The sequence below is a fragment of the Salvelinus namaycush genome, chromosome 15 (assembly GCF_016432855.1).
Source record: "Salvelinus namaycush isolate Seneca chromosome 15, SaNama_1.0, whole genome shotgun sequence".
NCBI classification, from domain to species: domain Eukaryota; kingdom Metazoa; phylum Chordata; class Actinopteri; order Salmoniformes; family Salmonidae; genus Salvelinus; species Salvelinus namaycush.
Genome location: NC_052321.1, coordinates 27,437,627 through 27,465,258, shown reverse-complemented (window position 1 = coordinate 27,465,258; position 27,632 = coordinate 27,437,627). Strand labels below are relative to the sequence as shown.

Sequence of the window (27,632 nt, the reverse complement as noted above, 5' to 3'; positions counted from 1 at the left end):
TAATTGCAGACAGGCATATCCAGCTCATAAAGTTATACAAGCATAGCTAGTAGCAACCGAATGTCATTTTCAGTGAGTGTGGACATTTACAAGCGAAAGTGAATGAGATTTTTTTTTAAAGGAACAAAGTTGTGATGAATGTTTTTCCAAAGGAAGAGCAGCATGTGTACACTGAGCAGAGGGGAGAAGAATGGAGGAGGAAAAAAACGCTAATAGGAAGCACAGGAAAAAATAACTCATCCAGAGCTCTTTGACTCCTAGCAGAAAGCCATTATAAGATATCTGATATTAGTAGTGAATTGCATACAAGTGTAACTTCATCACCTCTTGTGCGCCGCACAACGTAGACTCTCCAATAGTTATAGAACACGATAGACTCACCGGCTCCCGCTTCCTCCTGTTGTGCTATTTACCAACACGTGACTGTTCTGGGGAACTACGCTAAGCTTCATAATGTGACAGGTGAAATGAAGAACGCAATATGCTTCATCTAACATATTGCACAAGTTGACTGCAGGTATTAACTTAAAAAAGTAGCTACAAATATTCAAATGTATTGAAAAACTTCAAAGAAAGGTATTGACAGTAGAGGTCGAACGATTATGATTTTTCAACGCCAATACCGATACCGATTATTGGAGGACCAAAAAAAGCTGATACCGATTAATTGGCCGATTTTTTAAATGTATGTGTAATAATGACAATTACAACAATACTGAATGAACACTTATTTTAACTTAATATAATACATCAATAAAATCAATTTAGCCTCAAATAATGAAACATGTTCAATTTGGTTTAAATAATGCAAAAACAAAGTGTTGGAGAAGAAAGTAAAAGTGCAATATGTGCCATGTAAGAAAGCTAACGTTTAAGTTCCTTGCTCAGAACATATGAAAGCTAGTCGTTCCTTTTAACATGAGTCTTCAATATTCCCAGGTAAGAAGTTTTAGGTTGAGGTTATTATAGGAATTATAGGACTATTTCTCTCTATACCATTTGTATTTCATTAACCTTTGACTATTGGATGTTCTTATAGGCACTTTAGTATTGCCAGTGTAACAGTATAGCTTCCATCCCTCTCCTCGCTCCTACCTGGGCTCGAACCAGGAACACAACGACAACAGCCACCCTCGAAGCAGCGTTACCCATGCAGAGCAAGGGGAATAACTACTCCAAGTCTCAGAGCGAGTGATGTTTGAAACGCTATTAGCGCGCACCCCGCTAACTAGCTAGCCATTTCATATTGGTTACACCAGCCTAATCTCGGGAGTTGATAGGCTTGAAGCACAGCGAAGAGCTTCTGGCAAACGCAGGAAAGTGCTGTTTGAATGAATGCTTACGAGCCTGCTGCTGCCTACCACCGCTCAGTCAGACTGCTCTATCAAATCATAGACTTAGTTATAACATAATAATACACAGAAATACGAGCCTTAGGTTATTAATATGGTTGAATCCGGAAACTATCATCTCGAAAACAAGACGTTTATTCTTTCAGTGAACTACGGAACCGTTCCGTATTTTATCTAACGGGTGCCATCCATAAGTCTAAATATTCCTGTTACATTGCACAACCTTCAATGTTATGTCATAATTACGTAAAATTCTGGCAAATTAGGCAGCCCAAACTGTTGCATATACACTGACTCTGCGTGCAATGAATGCAAGAGAAGTGACACAATTTCACCTGGTTAATATTGCCTGCTAACCTGGATTTCTTTTAGCTAAATATGCAGGTTTAAAAAATATATACTTCTGTGTATTGATTTTAAGAAAGGCATTGATGTTTATGGTTAGGTACACATTGGAGCAACGATACGCACCGCATCGATTATATGCAATGCAGGACACGCTAGATAAACTAGTAATATCATCAACCATGTGTAGTTAACTAGTGATTATGATTGATTGATTGTTTTTATCAGATAAGTTTAATGCTAGCTAGCAACTTACCTTGGCTTCTACTGCATTCGCGTAACAGGCAGGCTCCTCGTGGAGTGCAATGTAATCAGGTGGTTAGAGCGTTGGACTAGGCCGTTCCTAGGCCGTCATTGAAAATAAGAATGTTCTTAACTGACTTGCCTAGTTAAATAAAGATCAAATAAAGGTGTAAAAAATAAAATAAAATAAAAATAGGCCAAATCGGTGTGCAAAAATACAGATTTCCGATTGTTATGAAAACTTGAAATCGGCCCTAATTAAATCAGCCATTCCGATTAATCGGTCGACCTCTAATTGACAGTATTGAGAAACCATCCTATGGCTTTTTCCAAATAACCCGGTATGCGGTATACCGCCCAAGCCTAGCTTGCACACACACACACGCAGACAGGCACATACAGTCCTACACACAGCCACATACCATCCTGCTGATGTGGCTGAGGGAGTCCTGCACTATTTCTCTCCACTCTGTAAATACTGAAAGCAAAGTGCCGCATCAATCTGCAGTGGCTTGCCGCATCATCAGCCTTGAGAGAAGAATACAGAACATTCCTCAAAACCAACACCAGACCAACCAAGTCTGACCTCCACAAACACTTATTTGTCAAGACGTTGAGAACATTGACTTCATTTCAAGCTAAACACTCAGGAACTTTTTTCAAATCCTGGCAAAGAAATGTAAATCCAAATCTTTGACTTTCTCGTCACGACTACTTTCACGAGGTAAGATGACTGAAAACACTTTTTCATACAGCAACGACCTAGGGGAGAGTTGCAGAGGAGAGAGGAGAAGTACAATGATCCAATATTTCTTAAGTTAACTACATGAGACTTTGAAGTGCTGAGAGATTCAGTGTAACCTTTCCCTGATGGATACCTGCCTTTAAAAGCACTGTCATCCATCTTGTAGCGCAGATGGTGTCAAAGCCTTCCATCTATCTCTCTAAATAAATATGCATCCATCCTCGTTCCATCTGGACCGTGTGGGTTACACTGACCTCTCTGCAAAACCACATGTGAATACATAATCATGGTGGGGAGGATTTCTGCTGTGATTCAGACTTGATAACTAAGTTCAGACAGCTTTCTTGACTTACCTATTCACTACAGCTAAGAAGCTTAGTCTACAAATATGCCTGTGGGGCTACACACCAATCCATCTCCCTACATAATCAATCATCTATGAAGGTGATGAATAGTTGTATTCGTCATGTGAATGCAATGTATTGTGATTACCATAAAATCGACATTCTAAAACTATTCAATATTCCAAATGGATATATTGCCATTTGGCTTTTGTTGCGGAGTCTGATCTGTTTAGTAGAATAGGGTGAGAGAAGGAGCCAAATCTGTTCTGACTGCTTACTGGTGGGGACCTGGAAGGGGGAGGCGGCTAATGTTCATAAAATCAGTGACGGATTGGTCCCAATTCAAGTTCGAGATCAATGCGTTCATGTTTGTCAGGCCTTCTGTGCTTGGTGGAGTATGTCTCAGGTTCACATTTACCTACAGGGGGTTGGGGCTGCTGGAATGTCGACACACACAGAGAGACACACACACGCACACAGAGACCCTTTACACATGCAACCATGGTCATCCACACCGGTGTGAACACACAAGCACATCATGCATACAAAAGCATGTGCTCCCACACACAAACGTACGCCTGCATAAGCACTTACAATACAAACACACACACACACCAAAACACCTGCACATAAACACACAGATTTGTTAGTGTGACATAGCAGGGTCTTGCTGTGTATTATAAGACAGGAACGGCCCCATATCACTGCCTGCTCCTCATTTCCTGCCATAAACTCCCTTAAGCCCTGACCAGCCTCCGACACACAGACAAACGGGAAAATGATACAAGAACATCCAAAACTGCAAAGGTGCTAGTTTGCCCTTTGTTTATACTGTACTTTATGTCAATATAGTCTTCAACACTTGTTTAGCTGTCCTGCCCAGTGTAAAAGCCCTGAGATTCAGTACTGGAGAGAGACAAACATGGGAACACAGTGATCAAAGTCTGATCCCACTGACTTGGCCCTGCCTGGGTTCCTGGCACTACGCCAGCACTTTCCTTTTCTCTCATACGGAGTACGAAGCCCTGATGCACTATCCTTTAGGTGTGTGTGAGAGAGAGAGAGACTGAGATCAATGTCCTTTTATACAAGCGTATTAAGCGCGCGCACACACACACACAGCAACAACAGCATCCACTGTACCACTGTTTATGTCCCAACTTCCTTCCAATGTCTGACTACATTTCCACCAATTCAAGTCCATTTTATAAAAAGCAGTGCAAGAGTTTCCAGCCATTATTCCAACAGTGTATACCCTGTTTAATACATTCCTATAACACTGACAGTGCAGCGATAGTAAATCTTTATAGCCAGCCCATTGATTTTAAGCAAATAATGCTACAGGAAATGCCCTGTAGTAGAGTCATTTAAGTAACACTATTCTACTTGATGATCCCAGAGTACACTGACTCACTCGCTAGTTCTGGCCCTCCTGGCCAAACAGTCAAGTCAGCGAGCGTTCGTGTGGTTCCTGCCGAGACAGAAGTGAAAGAAAACAAGGAAAAGTGCAGTCGCAGCATCTTGTCCAGGCCTATAGGGTTCAGTGAAGAATGCACCGACCGCACAGCTCCCTGAGAACAACAGAACATCCATCCAATTCACACCCACTAAACTCACACTCAGTGAACAAACACACACCTTTAAACTTTTAGCTTTCTTGTTGCTAGAAGGTCAATTGAACAAAATCATGGCCTTGAGCGTGAATTGATTTAAGATCAATGCTGTACGCTGTAAAGAACACCTTGTCAAGACCAACATCGGCAGTAATTTATTTTCACTGTGCATTGAGTACCAATAAATTAAAATCAGGCTACTTGGTAACATTCTGTACCAAACTATTCAATAATGGTTATGTCATGATAAAGTGCATTGTATGCAAACGTAACGAGACCATTCATGACAATGTTCTTTGAGAGACCTCTCGCATAGTCTGAATGAAAGGATGCTCTACTCTCTGCTTGAGTAAAGACATGCGGTAGGGCACTAGACCAGTAATGGCCTGACTGGACCGATCTGAACGGCATCCATCTTGCCTGGGGTCACTGGCTGTAGCGGTACACTACGTTCAGTGGCCAGAGAAAGTGAAGTACAGTAGAGCACTCTGGGCACACTGATCCTAGGTCAGTATGGTGGCCATGTCAACACAGCAGCCTTACTGTACCAAAGGCGTGTCAATAGCTTCTTACATAATAAAAGTGCCTCTGTATTTCCCTGAGCCTCACTGCCTACTGTTCTGTACCACTGGAGCAGCAGTCATGGGATTGTCAACGCATCCTTGAGGTTTTCCCACACACACAAGCACGCACAGAAGTATGGCTGTCCCTGACAAAAAATGTCATAAATGGTGGTCGACAAAGAGTCAGCTGTTCTTTCGATTGGTCGTCATTTTCAACAACAAAAAAATCCGGACGTTGAAATCAGGTTAATTTTCGGTTCTGAATGAAAGTTGAAAATAAGTAATTTATAGAGGTCTATGTTTGGACCAAATCAAGGCTGGTCCAGACCGGACAAAATCTGAACCAAACATAAACATCTATCATTGGTTTAGATTGTCTGGACCAATGTCCGTGGAAGTGACAGCCAAAAGGCATCGGTCCGTGCTTACTGAGGTATAGCCTACAGTGTTTCCTGAAATATAATTTTATGAATGGCTATCTATGTGGTAAGCCTACCGTCTGTAAAGCACCAAAAAACGACATCCGGGCTAGGCCACACCGGCCTACCACGTCAGAGCACAACGGAATTTTATGAATGCCCATCCACATGGCCCATTGCACTGGCTTAATTAGTCCTGATTCCTATGACTAATAAAGTTGGTTATTTAAGCACTGAATATCAGCTACCCAACCTTATCAGGAGTTATCGCGAGCCTATTTGCAATGTGTTTACACAGCCGGAAATGCAGAAGTATTTTCTTTTTCGCCATGATCAGCTTGTCAAAAAGAATTACGGATTCAAACTTGAAACCACTGATCATGACAATGGGGTGAAACTCCTCCATTCCATAATGTCCATTTAGGTTCGGCCATTTGATCGGAGAAACCTGCATTATGTAAAAAGTGTTCATCTCATTACATTGTCATATATTTTACCTCCAGCCTGTCGACTACAGAAAAGGCCACATACTCTTTCCACCATATCCTATATCTGCTACTTGAGTTATGTTAGTTTATTTTATTGACTGAACGTTGGTGGAGTGCCAATCTGAAGTCAGAGATTGCTGAGTATCAACTGCAAGATAAAGAATGGTTGGCTGATTTTGCCTTCACCGTGGACATCATGGCCCTCATGAATGAAATTAATTCCAAACTACAAGGGAAGTAGTTTGCACATCACATGTACAGCCTTGTCAAAGCCTTCAAGGGAAAATTACTCCCCCTACCCGCCAAGTAGAAGCCAACAATCTCACCCACCTTCCGACACTACTAGTCTGTTCTCTATCAGATGACCAGCGGGAGAAGTATACATCGCTGCTGCGTGCTTTGAACAGTGAGTTCTCTCATTGTTTTGAGGATTTCAAAGTGTTGGAAAATGACATGCTGTTGATTTCCTCTCCTTTCACCTTCAATGTGGATAACGCTCCCACTGACCTGCAACTTGAGCTTATCAATCTTCAGTCTGATGCAGTGATTGGAGAACTATTCAAAACAATGTCACTGATGAGGTTCTATGCATCTCTCGATGAACAAAACTTTCCAAAGATTAAGAGTCATGCCCAGAAGATGTTTGTACTGTTTGGGTCAACCTACGTATGTGAACAGACATGTTCAGCGATGAAATAAAAAGGCACAGATCATCTCTTACTGACTCTCACCTCTTAGCAATCCTGCGCATAACGACGTCAGAAACTATACCCGACTTCACCGCTCTAGTCAGTGCCCATCATTTACTCACACATCATCTACTCACACTGAGTAGTTTAAATGTAATGTAGAGCTCTCTCTCTCTGTGTTTTTGTTCATACCCAATAACAAGAGTTCTGTCCGTGGTGCTGAATGCACAGTGTACTTTTCCCTCCGTGTAGTTCATTGCATGTTTAATAATGAAATTACCTACCAAAATGAGAACATGGATGTGGTTGATTTCTGTGCATGTTAAAAAAGTGAAATATGTAGCATATCTGGATGTGATTTACAGTAGATATATCTGCCAACACAGTCATACACATGATGTATAGTCCTTTAATATGAGCCTGGCCCGCGATGGCAAATATATATTCTTATGTGGCCCTCCATGGAAAATAATTGCCCAGGCCTGGCCTAGTCGGTAGTGAATGTGTACAGCTCCTACAAGCTGATGAGCCATATAGAGGGACAGGATCTGTGATGCTCCACAAAGCACAACCCTTACAAGAAGTAGTAGTAGACCTAGCTACATGTACAAGGAACCCAGAATGGAATTGTGAATGTGCATCCATTCACATTATAGCAGTCAGTGGGACAAACGGAGGATTCATCTTCTTCCCCCTCCAACAAATCCCACCAACACAGTTTTTGTATCACATATTTACAGTGATATTTAAAGTGACGCTATAGGAGGTTTTGAATAATTTCAGCCAGTAGTTTTGAAAGTAGTGTTCACAAGCCAAAATGGGCCCTGACAATTTTGCACAACTTCATTCATTTCTTATTTCTTCCACTAAATGTTGGAACATTGCTGCAGGGATTTACTTCCAATTAGCCGCAATAGCATTATACCATTTCTGAGGGGGCTTCCATTCAGCCACGAGCGCCTTAGTGAGGTCGGCACTGATGTTGGGTGATTAAGCCTGGCCCCCGCAGTCAGCGTTCCAATTCATTCCAAAGGTGTTCGATGGGGTTGAGGTCAGGGCTCTGTACAGGCCAGTCAAGTTCTTACACACCGATCTCGACAAACCATTTCTGTATGGACCTCGCTTTGTGCACGGGGGCATAGTCATGCTAAAACGGGAAAGGGCTTTTCCCAAACTCCAGCCCCAACCCATTATTCCTCCTCCACCAAACTTTACAGTTGGCACTATGCAAGTTTGGAACGCAGTAGTGAGTGTTGCAACTGAGGACAGACGATTTTCAGCAATCAGCGGTCCCGTTCTGTGAGCTTGTGTGGCATTTCGCGGCTCAGCCATTGTTGCTCCTAGACATTTCCACTTCACAATAACAGCACTTACAGTTGACCGGGTCAGCTCTAGCAGGGCAGAAATGTGACTAACTGACTTGTAAAGGTGGCATCTTATGGCGGTGCCACGTTGAAAGTCACTGAGCTCTTCAGTAAGTCCATTCTATTGCCAATGTTTACCTAAGGAGATTGCATGGCTGCATATATCAATATTTATTTTTCTCCTTGCAATTCGTATATGTTACAAATCCACTTCGTACAACACGTTACGAATTTGTAGGTGCTTAAGGTCTAAGAAAGGTGCCTAAGATCTAAAAAGAATAATTATAATAATAATATATTAAAATATTTTGGTGAAGAGGAGTGCAGTACAGTACTAGAGACATCAGGGTAAAAAGAGTGTCAACTGTCATATTGCACCATGTTGTAATTACTTACTGGGAGACTACATTGAGTCTTGACACGGTGGCACCAGCGAGGTAGTTCTGGCCTTCAAGATTGCGTGTAACTGATAGATCAATTCCCCACACTATCCATATTAAATGAGTTGAGACCTTGAGATGATATGATTTGCTGCCAAAGAATGGTTTAATAGGACTGCAGAATGGGTTAAAGAAATGTAATTTAGCCTAGTGAAAATGCTCTGTACCCGTTCCTCTCGATCTCACATATATTAATGAGCATGACTGATTAAGAGTGCAATATTTCAGAGGATAGAACATCTTTCAGAAACTATTTTAAACCCAATTTCAGTTTTTTTAAAAGTATATATTTCAAAGTAAATGTCATCCATTTAAACCCTAAATTGGTTAAGGGTCTTGCTATATTGGCTCAGCAACAGTAAACAGGCTCTTCAGAGAGCGTATTAGAAGGTGAATTGAAGGAGACGTGTGTTGCAATGTGACTGTGGTCTCTCTAGCATGTTACCTCAATTCCAGGCTGATAACACTGACAGTGAGGATAATCACTCTGGGCACACGTTCGATCAGATGCAGCACAGCACCCTCTAGTCGGGCCACCAACACACACACACATCCATACAAATAAACACACACACTCATACCACTGCCATCAAAAAACCTGTCAATAGCAGGGACATTATAGCCACATGCCACAGACAATGCTACAGGGAAACCTGTCAGTCTGGAGTAGTCATCATCCGCACAGGAGCCCCAGGAGCCCCAGCACTCACAGATGTGAAGAGAGGAAAGGAACACAAGACTGTAAAGAGAGGAATAGCAGAACAACGAAAGAAAAAGAGGTACAACTAGGAAAGGATAGGAGGTAAAAAGAGGAAAGACAAATAAATGAAAAAGGTGAAAAATGAGGGTTGTAGTACCTGAGAGGCAGATGAAGGTCATGTAGTCTCCCTGTCCTCCAGTAGCCAGGAAGGGGATCTTCTTCTTGGTCCTCCTCTTCACCTGCACGGCTGCAAGCATCTTCTCATCGTGGGGCGTGAACACCGCCTTGTTGATGGCTGACTTGGCACTCATCTTGGGGGAGGGGGAGAGTCGCAGAGAGAGAGGGTAGATGGAGAGGAGGTCGTCAGCGCTCCTCTGTGGATGGAAAGAGATAAGATCATTGGTGAGTGTTACTGTTTGACTTTGGTGGAAGGGGTAAGGTTATAGGGTTTAATATTTTTTCAGTATTTTACAAATGTTGCATCCTGAGAATAAATCTCTTTTCTCCCGGGTAGCCCAGTATTTCCTGCCAAAACCGGAAGTGTAATTCAAAAAGATATGAAGCATATAAATATATATATTTTTTAAATCAAGCCTGATGCTTCCTGAGCCTGATAAGCTATACATTATTAAATAGATTTTATGAAACCAAGCCCAAAAAAAGCCTACATGATTGTCTACATGATTGTCCAATACATAAAATGTATAGGCTTTACGCATGTCATAAAAACATAAAAGCCCATAGATGTAGCTAGCTATATGCTCTCTTGGGTAAATAAATTAAACAAGCTCCAGTAGGCTAATCTTATTGAGTGTGAACTGTATTACATGAAGGAGGTGCATAATTCCAGTCCAACTCATGATAAAGTTGGGACAGAACTTTCTGGTGCGTCAAATGCGGATTCTGGTGCATTACATACGGCCTACAAAGTTAAAAGTATAGGCTAGAGAATTTGATTTTAAAATATAATAGGGCCTATTTGTATTAGGAGGCTGACTCATATATACATTTTATAATATTTCCCCTAATGTTATAGCCTACCTCTTCTATTGTTGCTTCATTCTTTCCTCACAACAGTTAAATAAGTTTTGTTGTCCTCATCTTCATTATTCTAATGACATGCTTGTATAATAGGACTATAATTAGATTGATGGCTTTCACTTCTCTTCATGAAGATTGAATGGTTATGGGTCTGAATAAATAAATGCATTAGCCTACCGCCATCGCGCGTTCGCTCTTCTTTTAAATGACCCGTGAGTTCTATTGGCTGCTGTATTTAACATTCAGCAAACAAGAGCTTGCATCCCTCTTTGAATAGTCTATTGCTATGAGAAATACACTAAAAAAATGTCCGGCAAGCTATTCTAGTCTAGCTTTTCTTGCATGGGACTCCAAGAGCTAAGGAGCTTTTTTTAAGGAGAGAGGCCAGAGGAGCACAGGTGTGTGTGTATTGCGCAAGAGACAGAGGCTATAAGTTAGAAGCTTATTATGCATAACCCATCATTAATTAGCTAAATAGAAGGCTAATACTGCATTGAATGTATTACCTGAAAGAGGTAAGCGAGGACATCTATATATATATATGCATATATCAATCTTGAACAGGATGATCTACTTTGGATGCAATTTGAATCTAATTGAGGAAGACTGCGAGAGTGCTTGCGCATGCATTGATTTAATACAACAACATTCGAGTGATAGGCGGTTTTAAAACTCTGCAGCTGCAAAAAAATCTATCTTCACAATGAAAAAAATAAGGTGACCCCGAAAACGCTGTCTCAGGTGCCGCTCCAGAATCTCCCATAAGTGTTCAATTGGGTTGAGATCTGGTGACTGAGTCAGTCATGGCATATGGTTGACATTATGTTCATGCTCATCAAACCATTCAGTGACCACTCGTACCCTGTGGATGGGGGCATTGTCATCTTGTTGGGGCATAGCCATTGTAGCCAAAACAATGATCAAAATAATTGCCTGCCCAGCATTTTTACAATTGACCCTAAGCACGATAGGATGCTAATTGCTTGATTAACTCAGGAACTACACCTGTCTGGAAGCACCTGCTTTCAATATACTTTGTATCCCTCATTTACTTAAGTGTTTCCATTATTTTGGCAGTTACCTGTAGCTCTCACTTTCACATAAATCATGCATTGTCAATGCAAACTTTCTCCAGAACATTCTAGCCTAAATCAATCAGTCCAGCCCATATCACTGAATTATTCTTATTATGAAGGGAGGAAAAGACACACTGGTAGAAACAATGTCTTTGTTACATGTCAGAAGAAATCACATACCCAAAAATCACATTGCGAAAGCAGTGAGAGATCAGTCCCGGAAGAAATAAAAGAAAAATGGCCATTACATCTGACTGCTTTGTGCTTTTCCAGTCCCCAGCGTCAGAAAGACCACTCCAATCTCATTTCAGAAACATTCTGCTCCCCAAAATAAATGGCCCTATAAAAAAATGTAATGACAGAATGAGTGACCGCCTCCAATATGGAAGACAGGCCATCGTTTCAGTGGAGTGGTGCAAATATCGACATCTCTCTTAATATTACACAGGCAATGTTCCCTCCAACATCTGCTGCAAAATTTTAATGACTTCAGTTAGGAAACTTTTCAGAAACATCTCATTGCCATTGAACAGTCATCACATTTGACATTACTTGAAATATATCTTTTAAATGTAACTTTGTTCACATTATAAACTGGCAGCTCGTCATCGAATGAGACGGAACACCCAGGTCCTCAAACACAATGTGCTTTGCTGATCGTGTCAGAGAAAGCAGTGCTGAGGCAGTGCAATTGTGGTTACATTAATGGAGGACGCAGTCATAAACAACAGCGTTTAATTGTGTCCAAATGCTCTCCAGAGAACTATGGCGTTTAATCATTGTCTCAGCCAGACACACACACGGAGGTGGTGCACTGGTGATACAAAAATATAACTGTCCGTCACAACAAATGCTACATGAATTAGGCGACTCAGGAGGCATAGCAACACTGCCATCGTCAATTTGGATTTCTAATAAGCAGGCCCAAAATAACTGTTTTTCACACTGCATTGAGCTTCAAATAAGTGTTTGGCAGTTGAGGAGGAGAAGCAAGGAAACAAAATAGTTCCACAGAAACATAATCCGCAGCGTTAGAAGCGTTGCCAAGACTAATTAATTGTAGGGAAAACACTAACAGCTTTTTGTAGTTTTGATGGAGGAAGAACAGTTGACTTATTAAACCAGATAAGCAAACTACTGTACATCAAGGTTAAGCTTCCAACGCTGCGGATTATGTTTCTGTGGAACTATTTTGTTTCCTTGTTTCTCCTCCTCAACTGCCAAACACTTATCTGAAGCTCTGAGATAGAGGAAACACTGAACACCCATCTCTTCATCTTCAACAGTCCAGCTAGAAAAACATTCTGGTCTTTGAGAACAATAAATACAACAGGTAATATGAAACGTCAAGAGACATCGAGATTCCATCCAGAAAAGCCAGGATTGTTTACTTTCAGACATTTTGATTTCTGAATCATGAATGGTGCTGCATCTGGCGAGATTTAGTTCTAAGCATTGGCACAGTAACTGTTTCTACTGCTAGGTACACCTATCCACAGGGCACAATTTAACTGTCCTAAAAACCAAACAGTAAAACAATCCAGCTCAGCAAATGGCATTTCAAAACATCAGCAGATGAGGCTCTAAACAAATTGTCTATCTCAGAGTAAACACCATACAAGCCAAGAGTTCTTTGAGAGCAATTAGCCAACAAAAGTGTCTTTCCTTGTAATGTTTAAAACATCCAACACCTAAATCTACAGACATGTGCATACACCAGTGGAGGCTCCCCAGAGGAGGAAAGGGAGGACCATCCTCCTCAGTGAATTTCATAAAAATGTCAATAGTTAAATGTAAAAGTAAAATTTAAAAAATGATAAAACTATTCTACATATTCACGTCAACAAATTGATAAAAACACACTTGATGCCTCAACAGCACTCCCTGGGGTAGCACCATGGGGTAGCCGGAGGACAGCTAGCTTCTGTCCTCCTCTGAGTACATTGACTTCAATACAAAATCTAGGAGGCTCATGGTTCTCACCCCCTTCCATACTTACACAGGAATTATGACAACTTCAGGAGGGTGCCCTCCAACCTATGAGAGCTCTTGCAGCATGAACTGTCATGTCTACCCAATCAAAGCATCAGAGAATTAATCTTGTACTGAAAGCATAACCTACAACTAGCTAGCACTGCAGTGCATGAAATGGGGTGTATAGTTGACTCAAGAGACAGAAAGACAAAAGTTGAACAGTTTTGAACAAATTAATTTCTTTAGAAATGAAGCAAGACCATTGTATTTTTTCACTTACACAGCTAGCAAATGCAGCTAGCTAGTTTAGCCTACACAAACAGCCGGCTCAAACAGAGAGGGATGCTATGTTAGCTAGCTGGCTAAGGCTACCCAACACTGGAACTCTTCCAAGTCAAGGTAAACTTTTGGTTTTATTACATTTATTGCCACCGGGGCCACAAGTGTAACTGCTTAACTGTTTGCTGTACTGCATGATTGTAGTGAGTTTACTAACACGTTAGTTCTAGTAGCTATGTTGACTATGACTAGCTAATATGGTGACAACGATGTAAGCTGTGTGTAGCGGTTATTGGTTATAGTATGAAGGTTTGGCTTGGAAAGGTTTTTCGCCTGGTCACAGACAGCTGTTGTGTTGGGCACTGAAGTCCACAAGCGAAGAGAAAAGGTGAGAGGAGGAGTGCGTGTAGATGCGAGAAGGAAATATACAACAAGCAAAGTGATCATGTGGTTTATATGTGGTTGCTATTAAAGTGAAGTGTGTGTGCGGGTGATCAGGGGTGTATTCATATCGGCGATTCTGTTGAAAAATGTTTAACGTAAGCAGACAGAACAGGGATAAACATATCTGAATTTGTCCAATAGAAACTCTTGTTTCCAATTGTTGGACTAATGATTAAACCCTAGATCAGCTAGATGCAGGCAAGTGTGTGCAAGATGGTATTGAATGTGTCACCGTCTGTCACCTTGCTACTCAAATTTCTCTCTCGACCTGTGCACCCACGTTGTAAACTTTCATTCGAAGACTAGGTTGTAGAACCTCATGATGGGTATAGTATCATGAACATGTAGTAGCCTAAACCTATTGATGTTACATTGAGCTGGGTGAATGAAATATGAATGACAGTCATCCAATATGCTGTAATAGAAATAAGGCCATGTAGGGGCCTCCCGAGTGGCGCAGTGGTCTATGGCACTGCATTGTCGGGATGTCCTTGTCCCATCGTGCTCTAGCAACTCCTTGTGGCAGGCCGGGCGCCTGCAAGCTGACTTCAGTCGCCAGGTGTATGGTGTTTCCTCCGACACATTGGCGTTAAATGAGCAGTGTGTCAAGAAGCAGTGCGGCTTGGCAGGGTCGTGTTTCGGAGGACGCATGGCTCTCGACCTTCGCCTCTACAGAGTCCGTACGGGAGTTGCAGCGATGGGACAAGACTGTAACTACCATTGGATATCACGAAATTGGGGAGAAAAATAAAATACAAATAATAATAACAATAATACTACATTCCAAAAAATTATGCCATGCTCATAAAAGTGCATTCTTTTATCACATGTGCAGTGCACTCTTCCATCACATGCACAGCTGATTCTCAAGATCTTGCACACTAATGAGAAGCTCTTGAGGCCACACTACTACACTGTCTGAGCCAAGGACTACATGCTTTCTGGTAAGTTTTGATTACAATACTGGGTGGGGTGAATATATTGTATATAACATACATGATTTTTTGTCAACTAGTAAATAGTAGCCTACAGCAAAGTGTGTTAAATAATTTCTAACTTGTTAACAATTTCTGCTAGTTAGTTTTTGCTACCATGTGGGTTTTAGCTTGCTTGAGCCTGCTAACTGAGGAGTGTTAATTCACCGGTTTCCATTCACGTTTCATTTTAAAACATCTTACAAAATGAGTTGTTTAATCTAACTGCTTAACTAATCTTTACAAGAAAATGCCACGGGCACAATCTGATATGTGGAGACATTTCACTGCAGCTAATGTAGAAGAAAAAGCAACATTGCAGATGAGCTGAAGGCAGTCATCAATGACCTTGGACCACAAGGTACTTGCACTGGTGACAGACAATGCTGCAAACATGGTGGCTGCTTAGTCTAAAGTGGAGGAGTCCTACCCTCACATCACACCCATTGGCTGTGCTGCTCGTGCATTGAATCTGCTCCTCAAGGACACCATGGCACTGAAAACAATGGATACACTCTACAAGAGAGCCAAGGAAATGGTTAGGTATGTGAAGGGTCATCAAGTTATACCACAATCTACCTCACCAAGCAGAGTGAGAAGAATAAGAGCACCACATTGAAGCTGCCCAGCAACACCAGTTGGGGTGGTGTTGTCATCATGTTTGACAGTCTCCTGGAGGGAAGGAGTCTCTCCAAGAAATGGCCATATCACAGTCTGCCGTTATGGACAGCCCCATCAAGAGGATCCTCCTGGATGATGTATTTTGGGAGAGAGTGATAAGCAGCCTGAAACTCCTGAAACCTATAGCAGTAGCCATTGCACAGATTGAGGGAGACAATGCCATCCTGTCTGAAGTTCAGACTGCTTGCAGATGTAAGAGAAGAAATCCATACTACCTTGCCCACTTCACTGTTGCTCCAAGCAGAGGAAACTGCAGTTCTGAAATACATCAAAAAGCGTGAAGACTTCTGCCTGAAGCCCATACACACCGCAGCGTACATGTTGGACCCCAAGTATGCTGGCAAATCAAATCAAATCAAGAGCATCCTGTCTGGTGCAGAGATCGACAAGGCCTATGGTGTCATCACTACCGTGTCTCGCCACCTTGGCCTGGATGAGGGCAAGGTTCTTGCAGTCTGGCGAAGTACACTTCCAGTCAAGGGCTTTAGGATGGATGCAATATGGCAGTCGTGCCAACATATCTCATCAGCAACCTGGTGGAAGGGACTTTGTGGATCTGAGGCTCTTTCCCGTTGCCTCCATCATCCTCCAAATCCCACCAACATCAGCCGCCTCAGAGCGCAACTGGCCCTTGTTTGGGAACACACCAAAGCACGCAACAGGCTGACCAATACAAGGGTTGAAAAATTGGTGGCCACCCGGGCAAATTTGAGGCTTTTTGAGCATGACAACGAGCCATCCTCAACAAGGTTGGAAAGTGACAGTGAAGATGAGGCCTCAGAGACTGATGTTCAAGAGGTGGACATTGAGGTCCAGGGAGAAGACATGGAAGCCTGAGAGGAAGACAACCAAAGCTTTAGTTTCTAGACTATCATTTTACAGATGTATGTTGAAAACGTTTTTGGGAGATGGGATGGATCATTGGGGATCATTCAATATTCCCTTTTGTTGTTCGGTGAAATAATCCGATGTGAAGAATCAACTCATTTAATTAATGTTCAATTCATAACTAAAATAGTTTGTTCATTTCTAGTGGAAGGATTTAATCATTTGCAATTATGTCTACTTATGATTAGGTAAAAGGTTTATGTCTCCATATGATATGGTAAATATATCCAATGCAAAAAACATCTACATTTAAATGGTATTAATATTTATTCCCATGTATTCCCGTTAATTCCCACGGAAAGTTTCCACCTCTGAATATTCCCAAATATGTGCAACCCTAGTCCTACCTAATCTTAAATGACACAGACAGATAGGGCCTTGTTCAGTTTCCTATAAAAAACAGAAACACTTTGTTCTTCCACCATTTCAGCCCAGTGGTGCCCACCAATCTCTGTACAAATGATTCTCTAGTAATTCAGAACTTAAATGAAATTAATAATAGTGGGAATAATACGCTTCATTATGCACCTACGCGTATGAATAAAACATATCAAAACTTCGATTTTCTTTTGAGAGATGGCCTCAAACACAAATCATATGAAGACACAAGTAAACCTGAACGTCAAATGTCAATGGTCCTACTGTCACCTTAAGAAGGGGGTATAGCCTCCCGGGTGGCGCAGTGGTCTAGGGCACTGCATCGCAGTGCTCTGGGTTCGCGCCCAGGCTCTGTCGCAGCCGGCCGCGACCGGGAGGTCCGTGGGGCGACGCACAATTGGCATAGCGTCGTCCGGGTTAGGGAGGGTTTGGCCGGTAGGGATATCCTTGTCTCATCGCGCTCCAGCGACTCCTGTGGCGGGCCGGGCGCAGTGCGCGCTAACCAAGGGGGCCAGGTACACGGTGTTTCCTCCGACACATTGGTGCGGCTGGCTTCCGGGTTGGAGGAGCGCTGTGTTAAGAAGCAGTGCGGCTTGGTTGGGTTGTGCTTCGGAGGACGCATGGCTTTCGACCTTCGTCTCTCCCGAGCCCGTACGGGAGTTGTAGCGATGAGACAAGATAGTAATTACTAGCGATTGGATACCACGAAAATTGGGGAGAAAATGGGATAAAAAAAATTTTTAAAAAGAAGGGGGTATAGAGGCATAGAGAGAGCGAGAGAGGGATAGAGATAGTAGCCCTAATCCTGGGTGTCCCTACCGATCCACTACCATCCTCCAGCTGAGAGAGAAGGCTCCCTGTGTCTCCCAAAGCTGTCGGCAGACAGTGGGGAGTCTATATCCTGCCTCAGGTGGGCAACTGAAGCGTGAGGGATGGAAGGGAGGACCTTGGAGATTGAGGGTGGATTTCACTTTTCAGTGATGGTTTGAATTACATCAGCCTCACATTCCGACACTGCCTGGCAATGGTGAAAACCAGCTGTGGAAAAAGTACCCAATTGTCATACTATAGAAAAAGTAAATACATGTTAACAGAAAATGACTCAAGTAAAAGTGAAAGACACTCAGTTAAATACTAATTGAGTAAAAGTCTAAAAGTATTTGGTTTTAAATATACTTAAGTAAACATAATTGCTATAATATAATGATCATTTTTAAGTCCTATATTAAGCAAACCAGAAGGCACCATTTTATATATATATATATATATATATATAAAAATAACATACATACATGAATAGCGAGGGGCACACTCCAACACTAATTTACAAACAAAACATTTGTGTTTAGTGAGTCCGCCAGATCAAATCAAATTGTATTGGTCACATACACATGGTTAGCAGATGTTAATGTGAGTGTAGCGAAATGCTTGTGCTTCTAGTTCCGACTATGCAGTAAAATCTAACAAGTAATCTAACAAATTCACAACAACGACCTTATACACACAAATGTAAAGGGATGAATAAGAATATGTACATATAAATATATGGATGAGCGATGGCATGCGGGCGGCATAGGCAAGATGCAGTAGATGGTGTAGAATAAAGTATATACATATGAGATGAGTTATGTAGGATATGTAAACATTAAAGTGCCGTTATTTAAAGTGACTAGTGATACCTTTATTAAGTCTGTTTATTTAAGTGGCCAGAGATTTGAGTCCATATGTTGGCAGCAGACTCTCTATGTTAGTGATGGCTGTTGAGGCAGTAGGGATGACCAGGGATGTTATCTTGATAAGTGTGTGTGAATTGGACCATTTTCCTATCCTGCTAAGCATTCAAAATATGAGTACTTTTGGAAATGTATTATTTTCTTAAGGAATGTAGTGAAGTAAAAGTTGTAAAAAATAAATAGTAAAGTACAGATACCCCCCAAAAATACTTTAGTACTTTAAAGTATTTTTACTTAAGTACTTTACGACACTGAAAACGAGACTTGCGTTGTAACCATGTCTGTCACCCCATTTTCCAGTGACAATCCCTCCCTTCCCAGAAACACTTAATTCACTGTACCTCGCCAAGCGGTGAAAGGAGGGGTCGGTGCCGGATGCAGTCTCTCCTTTTGCTTAGCGTGTTAACGTGAAATCTGTTCAGCCAGAGCTCACGGCTCTCCAGAGGCCTCTTGAGTAAGGGTGCTTCGCTTTAGCCCACAGCCAAAACTTTCAGCACTCCCCACCACTCCTTTCCCTGCTTACTTCTTTACACAGGCCAATAGAATTCTGGCACAACAGCCAGGCTGAGAGAGCTTCACAACAATAGGACAGGTGCAGGATTTGCAAAAGCGGAGGCTACCACAAAGCCAGTTCAATTAGTTTGACATCTTCCAGAATTGCCAAACACTGATTTAAAAAACAACCAGAAAAATCAAGAAACAACTGATTCCTGATTGTTTATGATTAATCTTTGGTATAGTGAGAAATTTGGAATGCTGTTGTTACAGCTACTTTCCTCTGACATTTACAGTTAATGGAGAAAGGTTAGGGTTTAACAACCCTTTGAAGAATCCTTCAGAAAAGGGAGGATTTGAAATAGGCTTGGGCGATATACCATTTATACTGGGGTATTTTGAAATACAGACGGTATGATATTGCAATGCTTATGACTATAAATTAAGTATAACTACAAGAAATATAAGGTGTGTCAAATAAAGTATATACACACAGCTCAGGGCTCCAGTTATGCATTTGTTTTGCTAACTTGCTAGCTAAGTGGCTAGATCAAGCTTTTTGGTTACAGCAGAGACATTCTAGCCTAAGTACGAGTCTCTTTAGCTAACATTCCACTCCTTACCACTCCTTGTCATTGCCAAAGAAACTGGCCTTTCTGTCATCTTCAAATATGAACATTCAATCATTAATGATCGAGGAGAACTGATGAGTTGATAACCCTCACAGGTTAACATATTCATGTTATTTCCAACAACCAACGAGCAACTCCGCCTTAAATCCAGCTGCATATTGAACATTGAGACTGCTGAAAGGCCAGTCTCTTTGGCAATGAGATAGTGGCAAAGACTGGTACCAGACTACAGACATTCAATCTTCAATCCCCTTCTGGATCAAGATCCCTGTTGCCTGAATTGTTTTGTGCGGTATGGTACAAAAACGGTATGAAAATCCACCCAAATACGGCCCAACTCTAATCTGTGCACTAACCAACCCACAGTTGGAGCACCATGCCTGGTGTGATGCCAAGGTGTTATGTTTAACTTTCTTTGTGCCACATCCAGTGTTGTTTTCAGATGGCAGTTTGCAGATCGAGCCAGTGAGATGGTGATAAGCAGGGGAAATCACATTCCTGGGGCTTATCTTCCATTCACATTCCTTAGAGAACGCTCCACACTCAACAGGAATAACAGCTACTCTTCAGCTCTGCTCGAGTGTGAGTTTGTAGAGGGTGGGCCTCTAACAGAGTAGAATGCAGGAAGGATGATGAGAGGGAGCCCGCTCTAAAACAGCTGTCTTTCAGAGGGAGGAATCAGAATATTCATATAGGGAAAATACTATTTATTTCTAAAGGAATACAGTTGCATAGCATTTGGCAGGTAAAACACTGTGCTTGAAATGGATGCAGTATGTAGAAGATAGACCTACATTAACTTGAAATGTTCCACAACAGGTGCGTGAAAATTGTTCCAGAGTATTACTTACAGCAGAGAGATTGCACAATGGTGTCACTGTCTGCACAATGTTTTAAAAAACGACGTGACAACATTCTTTATGCTATATTTATTGAAGGATCTAGGCCTAAGGTGAGAAATACATTGCAGAAGAACACATTCACTGAAAACATTAGTGGCATAGTTCCACATAAAACTATCACGTGAGGTGAGAAACAGTACAAATCTTAAATTGGTTTGGGTCAGGGCATTTTTTAGTAAGCCTACTCCTCTTAACATGAGCAGTAAGGAAATACTGGCACAGTGTAGTAGGACTGGCACAATTACCGTATAATCGTGTAACCGACGGTTATGGATGAAGAGCGTCATGAAAATAACAGTCATAACCGTTTGGAACGAACAGCTAACGAAGACCGCATTTGTGCGGTTGACTCCGTTTCTGCAATAATATGGACTCATTTTTTACCCCCTTTTTCGTGATATCCAATTACAATCTTTTCTCATTGCTGCAGCTCCCCAACGAGCTCGGGGGAGATGAAGGTCGAGTCACGCGTCCTCCGAAACATGACACGCCAAACCACGCTTCTTTACACCTGGAAGCCAGCTGCACCAATGTGTCGGAGAAAACACCATTCAACTGACGACCGGAAGTCGCTAGAGCACAATGAGCAAAGTAATGCCTCCCCAGCCAAACCCTACCCTAACCTGGACGATGCTGGGCCAATTGTGCACCGCCCTATGGGACTCACAGTCACAGCCGGTTGTGACACAGCCTGGGATCGAACCCGGGTGTGTAGTGACGCCTCAAGCACTACGATGCAATGCCTTAGACCACTGCGCCACTCGGGAGGCAATAATATGGACTCTTAACGGGCTAAAAATGTTTGCCCCTTGCTGAAACAAGCAAGGTATTGTAGCAAACAATGAATATAATGGACTTTGAACCTCTAACCCTGGCAATTTGACTGGTTATCTTACGGGTACACTCGCAATAGCTGCTTGATATTATGATGCAATCTTCTCCATGCCAATGTAGAATGTTAATTCAAATGATGTTAACTGATATGGCTCATGCAATGGATTTTTCGTAATGTCAATGGAGTTGAATCAACAAAATCATAGCACATATTGATGGGTACACTTCCTGCTTTGCTCTAATGGGTACACTCGCAATGGCTGCCAGTCCACCCATTATGCCATCATTGACTTGAATGCGTTCTATTCATTCTATTGAAGTGCCTTCAGAAAGTCCTTGACTTATTCCACATTATGTTGTGTTACAGCTTGAATAGGTTCTCTCTCACACATACACACACAATGACAAAGTGAAAACATGTTTTTAGAAATGTGTAACTATTACAGTTGAGTCGTGTTTTGTATGTCTGTATCAGCTTTGCAAATCTGGATTTGTGGATTTTTTCTCATTCTTCCTTGCAGATTTTCAAGCTTTGTTAAGTTAGATGGGAAGTGATGGTGAACAGCAATCTTCAAGTCTTTCCACAGAATTTCAATGGGATTGAAGTCTGGGCCACTCAAGGACTTTCACATTCTTGTTCTGAAGCCATTCCAGCGTTGCTTTGGCTGTATGCTTGGGGTCATTGTCTTGTTGGAATGTAAATCGCACCCCCAGTCAAAGGTTGTTTACACTCTTTAGCAGGTTCTCATTAAGCATTTGCCTGTATTTGGCGCCATGTTCCCTCTATCCTTACCAGTCTCCCAGTCCCTGCTGCTGAAAAGCATCCCCATAGCATGATGCTGTGGGGATGCACCACCGTGCGTCACGGTAGGGATGGTGTTAGATGGGTGATGAGCTGTTTCTGGTTTCCTCCAGACATTACACTTTGCATTCAGGCCAAATAGTTACATTTGTCTCATCAGACCACAGAATCTTTCACGTGCCTTTTTGCAAATTCCAGGCATGCTTTCATGAGCCTTTTTCTCAGGAATGGCTTCCATCTGGCCCCTCTCCCATAAAGGACAGCTTGGTGAAGTGCTGTAGAGACTGTTGTCCTTTTGGCAGGTTCTCCCATCTTAGCCAATGAACTCTTTAGTTCTGTCAGCGTGGTCATTGGGTTGTTGGTCACCTCCCTGACACAGGGCATTCTTGCCTAGTTGCTCAGTTTAGTTGGTCAGCCAAGCTCTAGGCAGAGTCTGGTTAGTTCCATATTTTCTCCATTTCCCGCTGTGTTCTTGGAAACTTTCAACACTAAAAATGTTTTATACATTTCCCCAGATATATGCCTCATGACAATTATATCTCTGAGATCTACGGACAGTTCCTTGGACTTCACGGTATAGTTTCTGCTCTGACATGCACTGTCAACTGTGGGACCTTATATTGATAGGTGTGTTTATTTCTAAATCATGTCAAAACATTTGAATGTGGTTTCCGTCTGGCCACTCTACCATAAAGGCCTATTGGTGGAGCGCTGCAGAGATGGGAGAACCTTCAAGAAAGACAACCATCTCAGTAGAGGAACTCTGGAGATCTGTCAGAATAACCATCAGGTTTTTGGTCACCTCACTGACCAAGGCCCTTCAACCTCAATTGCTCAGTTTGGCCGGGCGGCCAGCTCTAGGAAGAGTCTTGGTGGTTCCAAACTTCTTCCATTTCAGAATGGAGGCCACTGTCTTCTTGGGGACCTTTGATGCTGCAGAAATGTTTTGGTACCCCGTCCATAGATCGGTGCCTCAACACAATCTTGTCTCGGAGCTCCATGGACAATTCCTTCCACCTCATGGCTTGTTTTTTGCTCTGACATGCACAATCAACTGTGGGACCTTATATTGACAGGTGTGTGTGGCTTTGCAAATCATGTCCAATCAATTGAATTTACCAGAGGTGGACTCCAATCAAGTTGTAAAAACATCTCAAGGATGAAAAATGGAAACAGGATGCACCTGAGCCCAATTTCGAGTCTCATAGCAAAGGGTCTGAATACTTATGTAAATAAGATATGTTTTTAATTTGTTAAAATTTCTAAAAACCTGTTTTCGCTTTGTCATTATGGGGTACTGTGAGTAGGTTGATGAGGAAAGAAATGTATTTAATCGATTTTAGAATAAGGCTGTAACGTAACAATGTGGGAAAAGGGAAGGGGTCTGAATACTTTCCAAATGCACTGCAAGTATTACAAGCAAAGTTACATAGTGTCAATAGATCCTCCTTACCTGTAAAACAAACAAAGATCCAAACTAGCTGAAGTATGACAAATTGGAAACCTGTTATTTAAGTTTCACTGAACATTCCCTTAGCTGTATTGGTTTTGCATGAATATGCTTTGTAATTTGTATAAAGTGTGTTAAGGCTGTTTGCCCATACACACTTGGCTAGTGATGTCATTTCATGTGTGCATCCTCCAGCCAAGTGGTGGGATGGGACAGTGTGTTCCCATGTTGAAGCTTCATCGGAAACTAGCAAGGATTGTTTTTGTTCCACTCTCCATTATATGAGCCACTGAAGACAGGAAACTGGCCTCGTTAGTTCGGCTATCTTCTCATTGCACAAAAAAGGAGTGTCTCCACTTTCCCTTCCAGCAAGCATGGCAGTGGATATTCAGAGAAAAACCAGTCAAAATCATCACACCATGTGTAATATGTTAGATAGTCTAATCATTTCCAATAGCCTATCTTTCATGGTGTACTCGAGCAGCCTAAATGTTGCAATTAAATACTTCATGGGAGTGTGGTGTGCATTTGGAGTTAATTGGGTTGGTCAACAGCTAGGAGATAAGAAGTAGTATTAAGGAGAGCAAGAGATGAGGTGAATAAGGTGGAAGCAGCAGCCCCTCATGGCCCCAACCTGTCAGAGACTTGGCAATACAGAGATAGGATTTATCTGCAATGAGCAATTACCACCCAGCTTAAATGTATTGCATTTTCCAAATGGCTTTTTCCACACTTTGGCTCCAATACAAACTCAAGCTCAGCATTGTAGCTTGCCTAAACACTATGGAACTGGGAAAAATAACAATGTTCAGAGGAAAATGATTAGTAACAGCCTGATTTTAGTGGGTTCACACCTTACATTACCTTCCACTCATGCCATTTGAGTAACCCTGAAGGCTACTGTAATTACCCTAGTAACAAAACGGACATGTTGTTAGACTTGTTACATAATACATTTGGGGCTAGCCTAATTGCTTTGCAATGACATCAAATTAAGAGGTTTTTGATATTACTCAAGTCCAATATGATAGCCACTAAGTTATGACAGAGTAATATTGTAGGTTAGCAAGGTTACAGCAACATGCACATCTGCATGAACTAATAACCAATTAATTGCTTTGATATGGTTTTGGAGTAGGGCCAGTAGCCCTGCAAAATGATACGGTTTCCACAAGTGCTTCAAAACACAGCACTTCAGAACATATGTTCCATAGATTCAGCAAGCCATGTTTTTGGCTGTGTTTTACATTCTCCTTCTTGTAATGTTCCATAGGATCACGTGGTACACGATTGTATTTATTAAAGTGAACATGTGGAAAATGTTCTCTCTCGCTCTCTCTCTCTCTGTGCAGGTGTGTGAGAGAACTGAAGTCAAGTACTACCCCCATTTCTCAGCTGTCTGAGCATTGCATTGTTACACATACACAATAGTATCGGGCCATTAGCCTGGTAAATATTTAGTTTTTTCTCATGGAAAACCGCCTTCCATTAGGTTACTGCTTTCAACAATAGCTTCATATGAACAGGACATCCTGGGTTTTTATAAACCATAAAAGTCAAACAAACATATGATCAATGATACTCATGTGACTTTTCCTTATTGCTGGGTGTGGTATTCAAACAAATCAAATCCCACGTATATTAATGACTTTCTCAATAGCCTGACCAATGACTATTTATGAATGGAAAAAGCTATCGATCACGTGATACAATTCGTTCCTATGAGAACACTAAATAGTGCATTTGAAGCCAAGGAAGTCTTAAAATGTCGTTTCATGTGGGAGATTTATTGACGTTGCAGGCTAGCTCAGTACTGCCCCCTCTCATTGAGTATGTCAAGCAGAATGCCGACCGGGGTACTGCAGGCTGCCAATAGCTACTAAATGATTCTTATAACTTGTTCTGTGTGCGATTTAAGAATAATCGGTTCAAGGACATACATCAGGTGTAATATAAAATGGCCATTTCCCCATTCCCTATAAAATGGGAGATCCGGTTTTCTGCAAAGAATGCCTGCAGTACCGTGGTCGGCCTTGAACGTCGTGGCTTCAATGAGAGGGGTCAGTCGTTCTCCCCTGAGCCTGACTGACATTTTATATTAAGTTCAACCCACAGTTAATGTCTTAATATACAGATGAGCACATAATAATGAGCTTCAGGTTATGAAAATATAGCTCTTGCAATAAAGCATCCTTATATGAAACTAGCAGGATGCATTATTATTAGGAGCATAAATGAAATATTTGCCATTCTATGAAGCTTGTGACAAAAGCCTCCCTGAAATCAGATCGGGGGCTATTTGAAGTTTGAACAATGTCTGGCTAGTGTTCAAAACACCATAGTCTCAGTTTGAAAATTATGAGCATGGGAAAATCAGACTTCAAAATTAGGCGGCGTGGTTGCGGTGTACTGTGAGTGGCATGCCTTTGAAAGCCATATTTTGCAATAGTCGAATGTTCTGTACAATTTGAACAAACTTTACTTAGACAGTGTAGCATTGAAATTAACTTGGTGTCAGACTTCAGCCCCAAATACTTAAATGATTTGATTTGCATGCATTTTACAAGATGTAAGTCTTCAAATCCTGAATAATCATTGAATTAATGTTTTGACGTGTACAATAGGTCGTAAACTAATGAAGTGCCTTTAACAGTAACAACTTCTAGGAGATATTTAGCTGAATCTTGCTACAGGCACCGTGAAGACAGAGTGACACAAACAGGACTCTGCGCTCTAATGTTAATAGTTGAACGAAAGTCCAGTACAAACGTAGATAACTAACTCATCACACAATTTGAACTTGCTATTATGTGTATATAACATTTTCATAATATGAAAAACCGAGAGTAAACAGAACAGTAAATATAAAAGTAACTCACTTCTTGTTAGGCGACTGTTTCACGTGTGGTTCAAGCGTCAAAGCCTCAAAAGATATCACCGTGAGTCCATGAACTTTCACTTGCAAAGTCGTTCCTGTTATTTAATCAAAGTTAAAGGTAGCATGTCGTTTTTGACATAGAAGTAGCCTAATTTCGTTCAACAGTCGTATTTCAAAGAAAGACAGAGCGCCTCAAACTCTCGCAGAGCTAGACTACTAGCGCGCCACAACTGCTGTCTCGATGGAAAAGCAGTAGCAGGTTCTCACAGCAAGGTTTCCAAACCGCCAGTCACGTGGAGTAAGCGCTACGTAAATGCAATCTGGATTTGATTTGACTCTCAAAAGCACTCCTCCAAAATAACAAGTATGTTTGCCATGATTTATAGTTGTTTTCCTTCGAATGAGAAGGATTTATAGTTGTTGTCCTTCTATATTTTCTTACTTTGCTTGATATCAAATCTTAAATATTGGCCTTGAATAGGCCTATGCATCCATGATAATGCATTCAATCTCTCTTTTGGTAGGCCAACCAAAGTTGTTTTTCAATTGTTGGCTATAAACTTTCATGAAACCAATATTTGCAACACTTCATTTAATTGCCTGGAATTATTGCTTGGAAACGTACAGTATGTATATTTCCTTGATTAACTGCACAAAGTTCTGCACTAATTGACTGGTAGCCTATTAGGCTAAATACATGTTGTCAATGTACACACCACATGCCTGCTCTCCCCAAATGCCAGCTGTTGCCACCCTGCCTGCTAGTGTGTTCATTCCCATAGCCATGCCAACAGTGTGGTGTTCCATAGGAATTCCCACAGTGTGCCCAGGGCCGGTTTAAGAAATCATAGGCACCAGGGCTTTTT

General features: G+C 41.6%; 1 protein-coding gene across 1 annotated transcript in view; it reads right to left on the bottom strand.

The window, feature by feature from the left end:
• LOC120060394 (syntaxin-binding protein 6-like) overlaps positions 1–27,033 on the bottom strand; it is a 98,761-nt gene extending 71,728 nt beyond the window's left edge. Inside the window, exons 1-2 of the mRNA XM_039009683.1 lie at positions 26,768–27,033; positions 9,463–9,679 (exon numbers count right to left, since the gene is read on the bottom strand). Coding sequence (XP_038865611.1) covers positions 9,463–9,616 — 154 coding nt within the window. The 5' untranslated portion in view covers positions 9,617–9,679; positions 26,768–27,033. The remainder of the gene's footprint in view (positions 1–9,462; positions 9,680–26,767) is intronic.
• Positions 27,034–27,632: the final 599 nt, after the last annotated feature.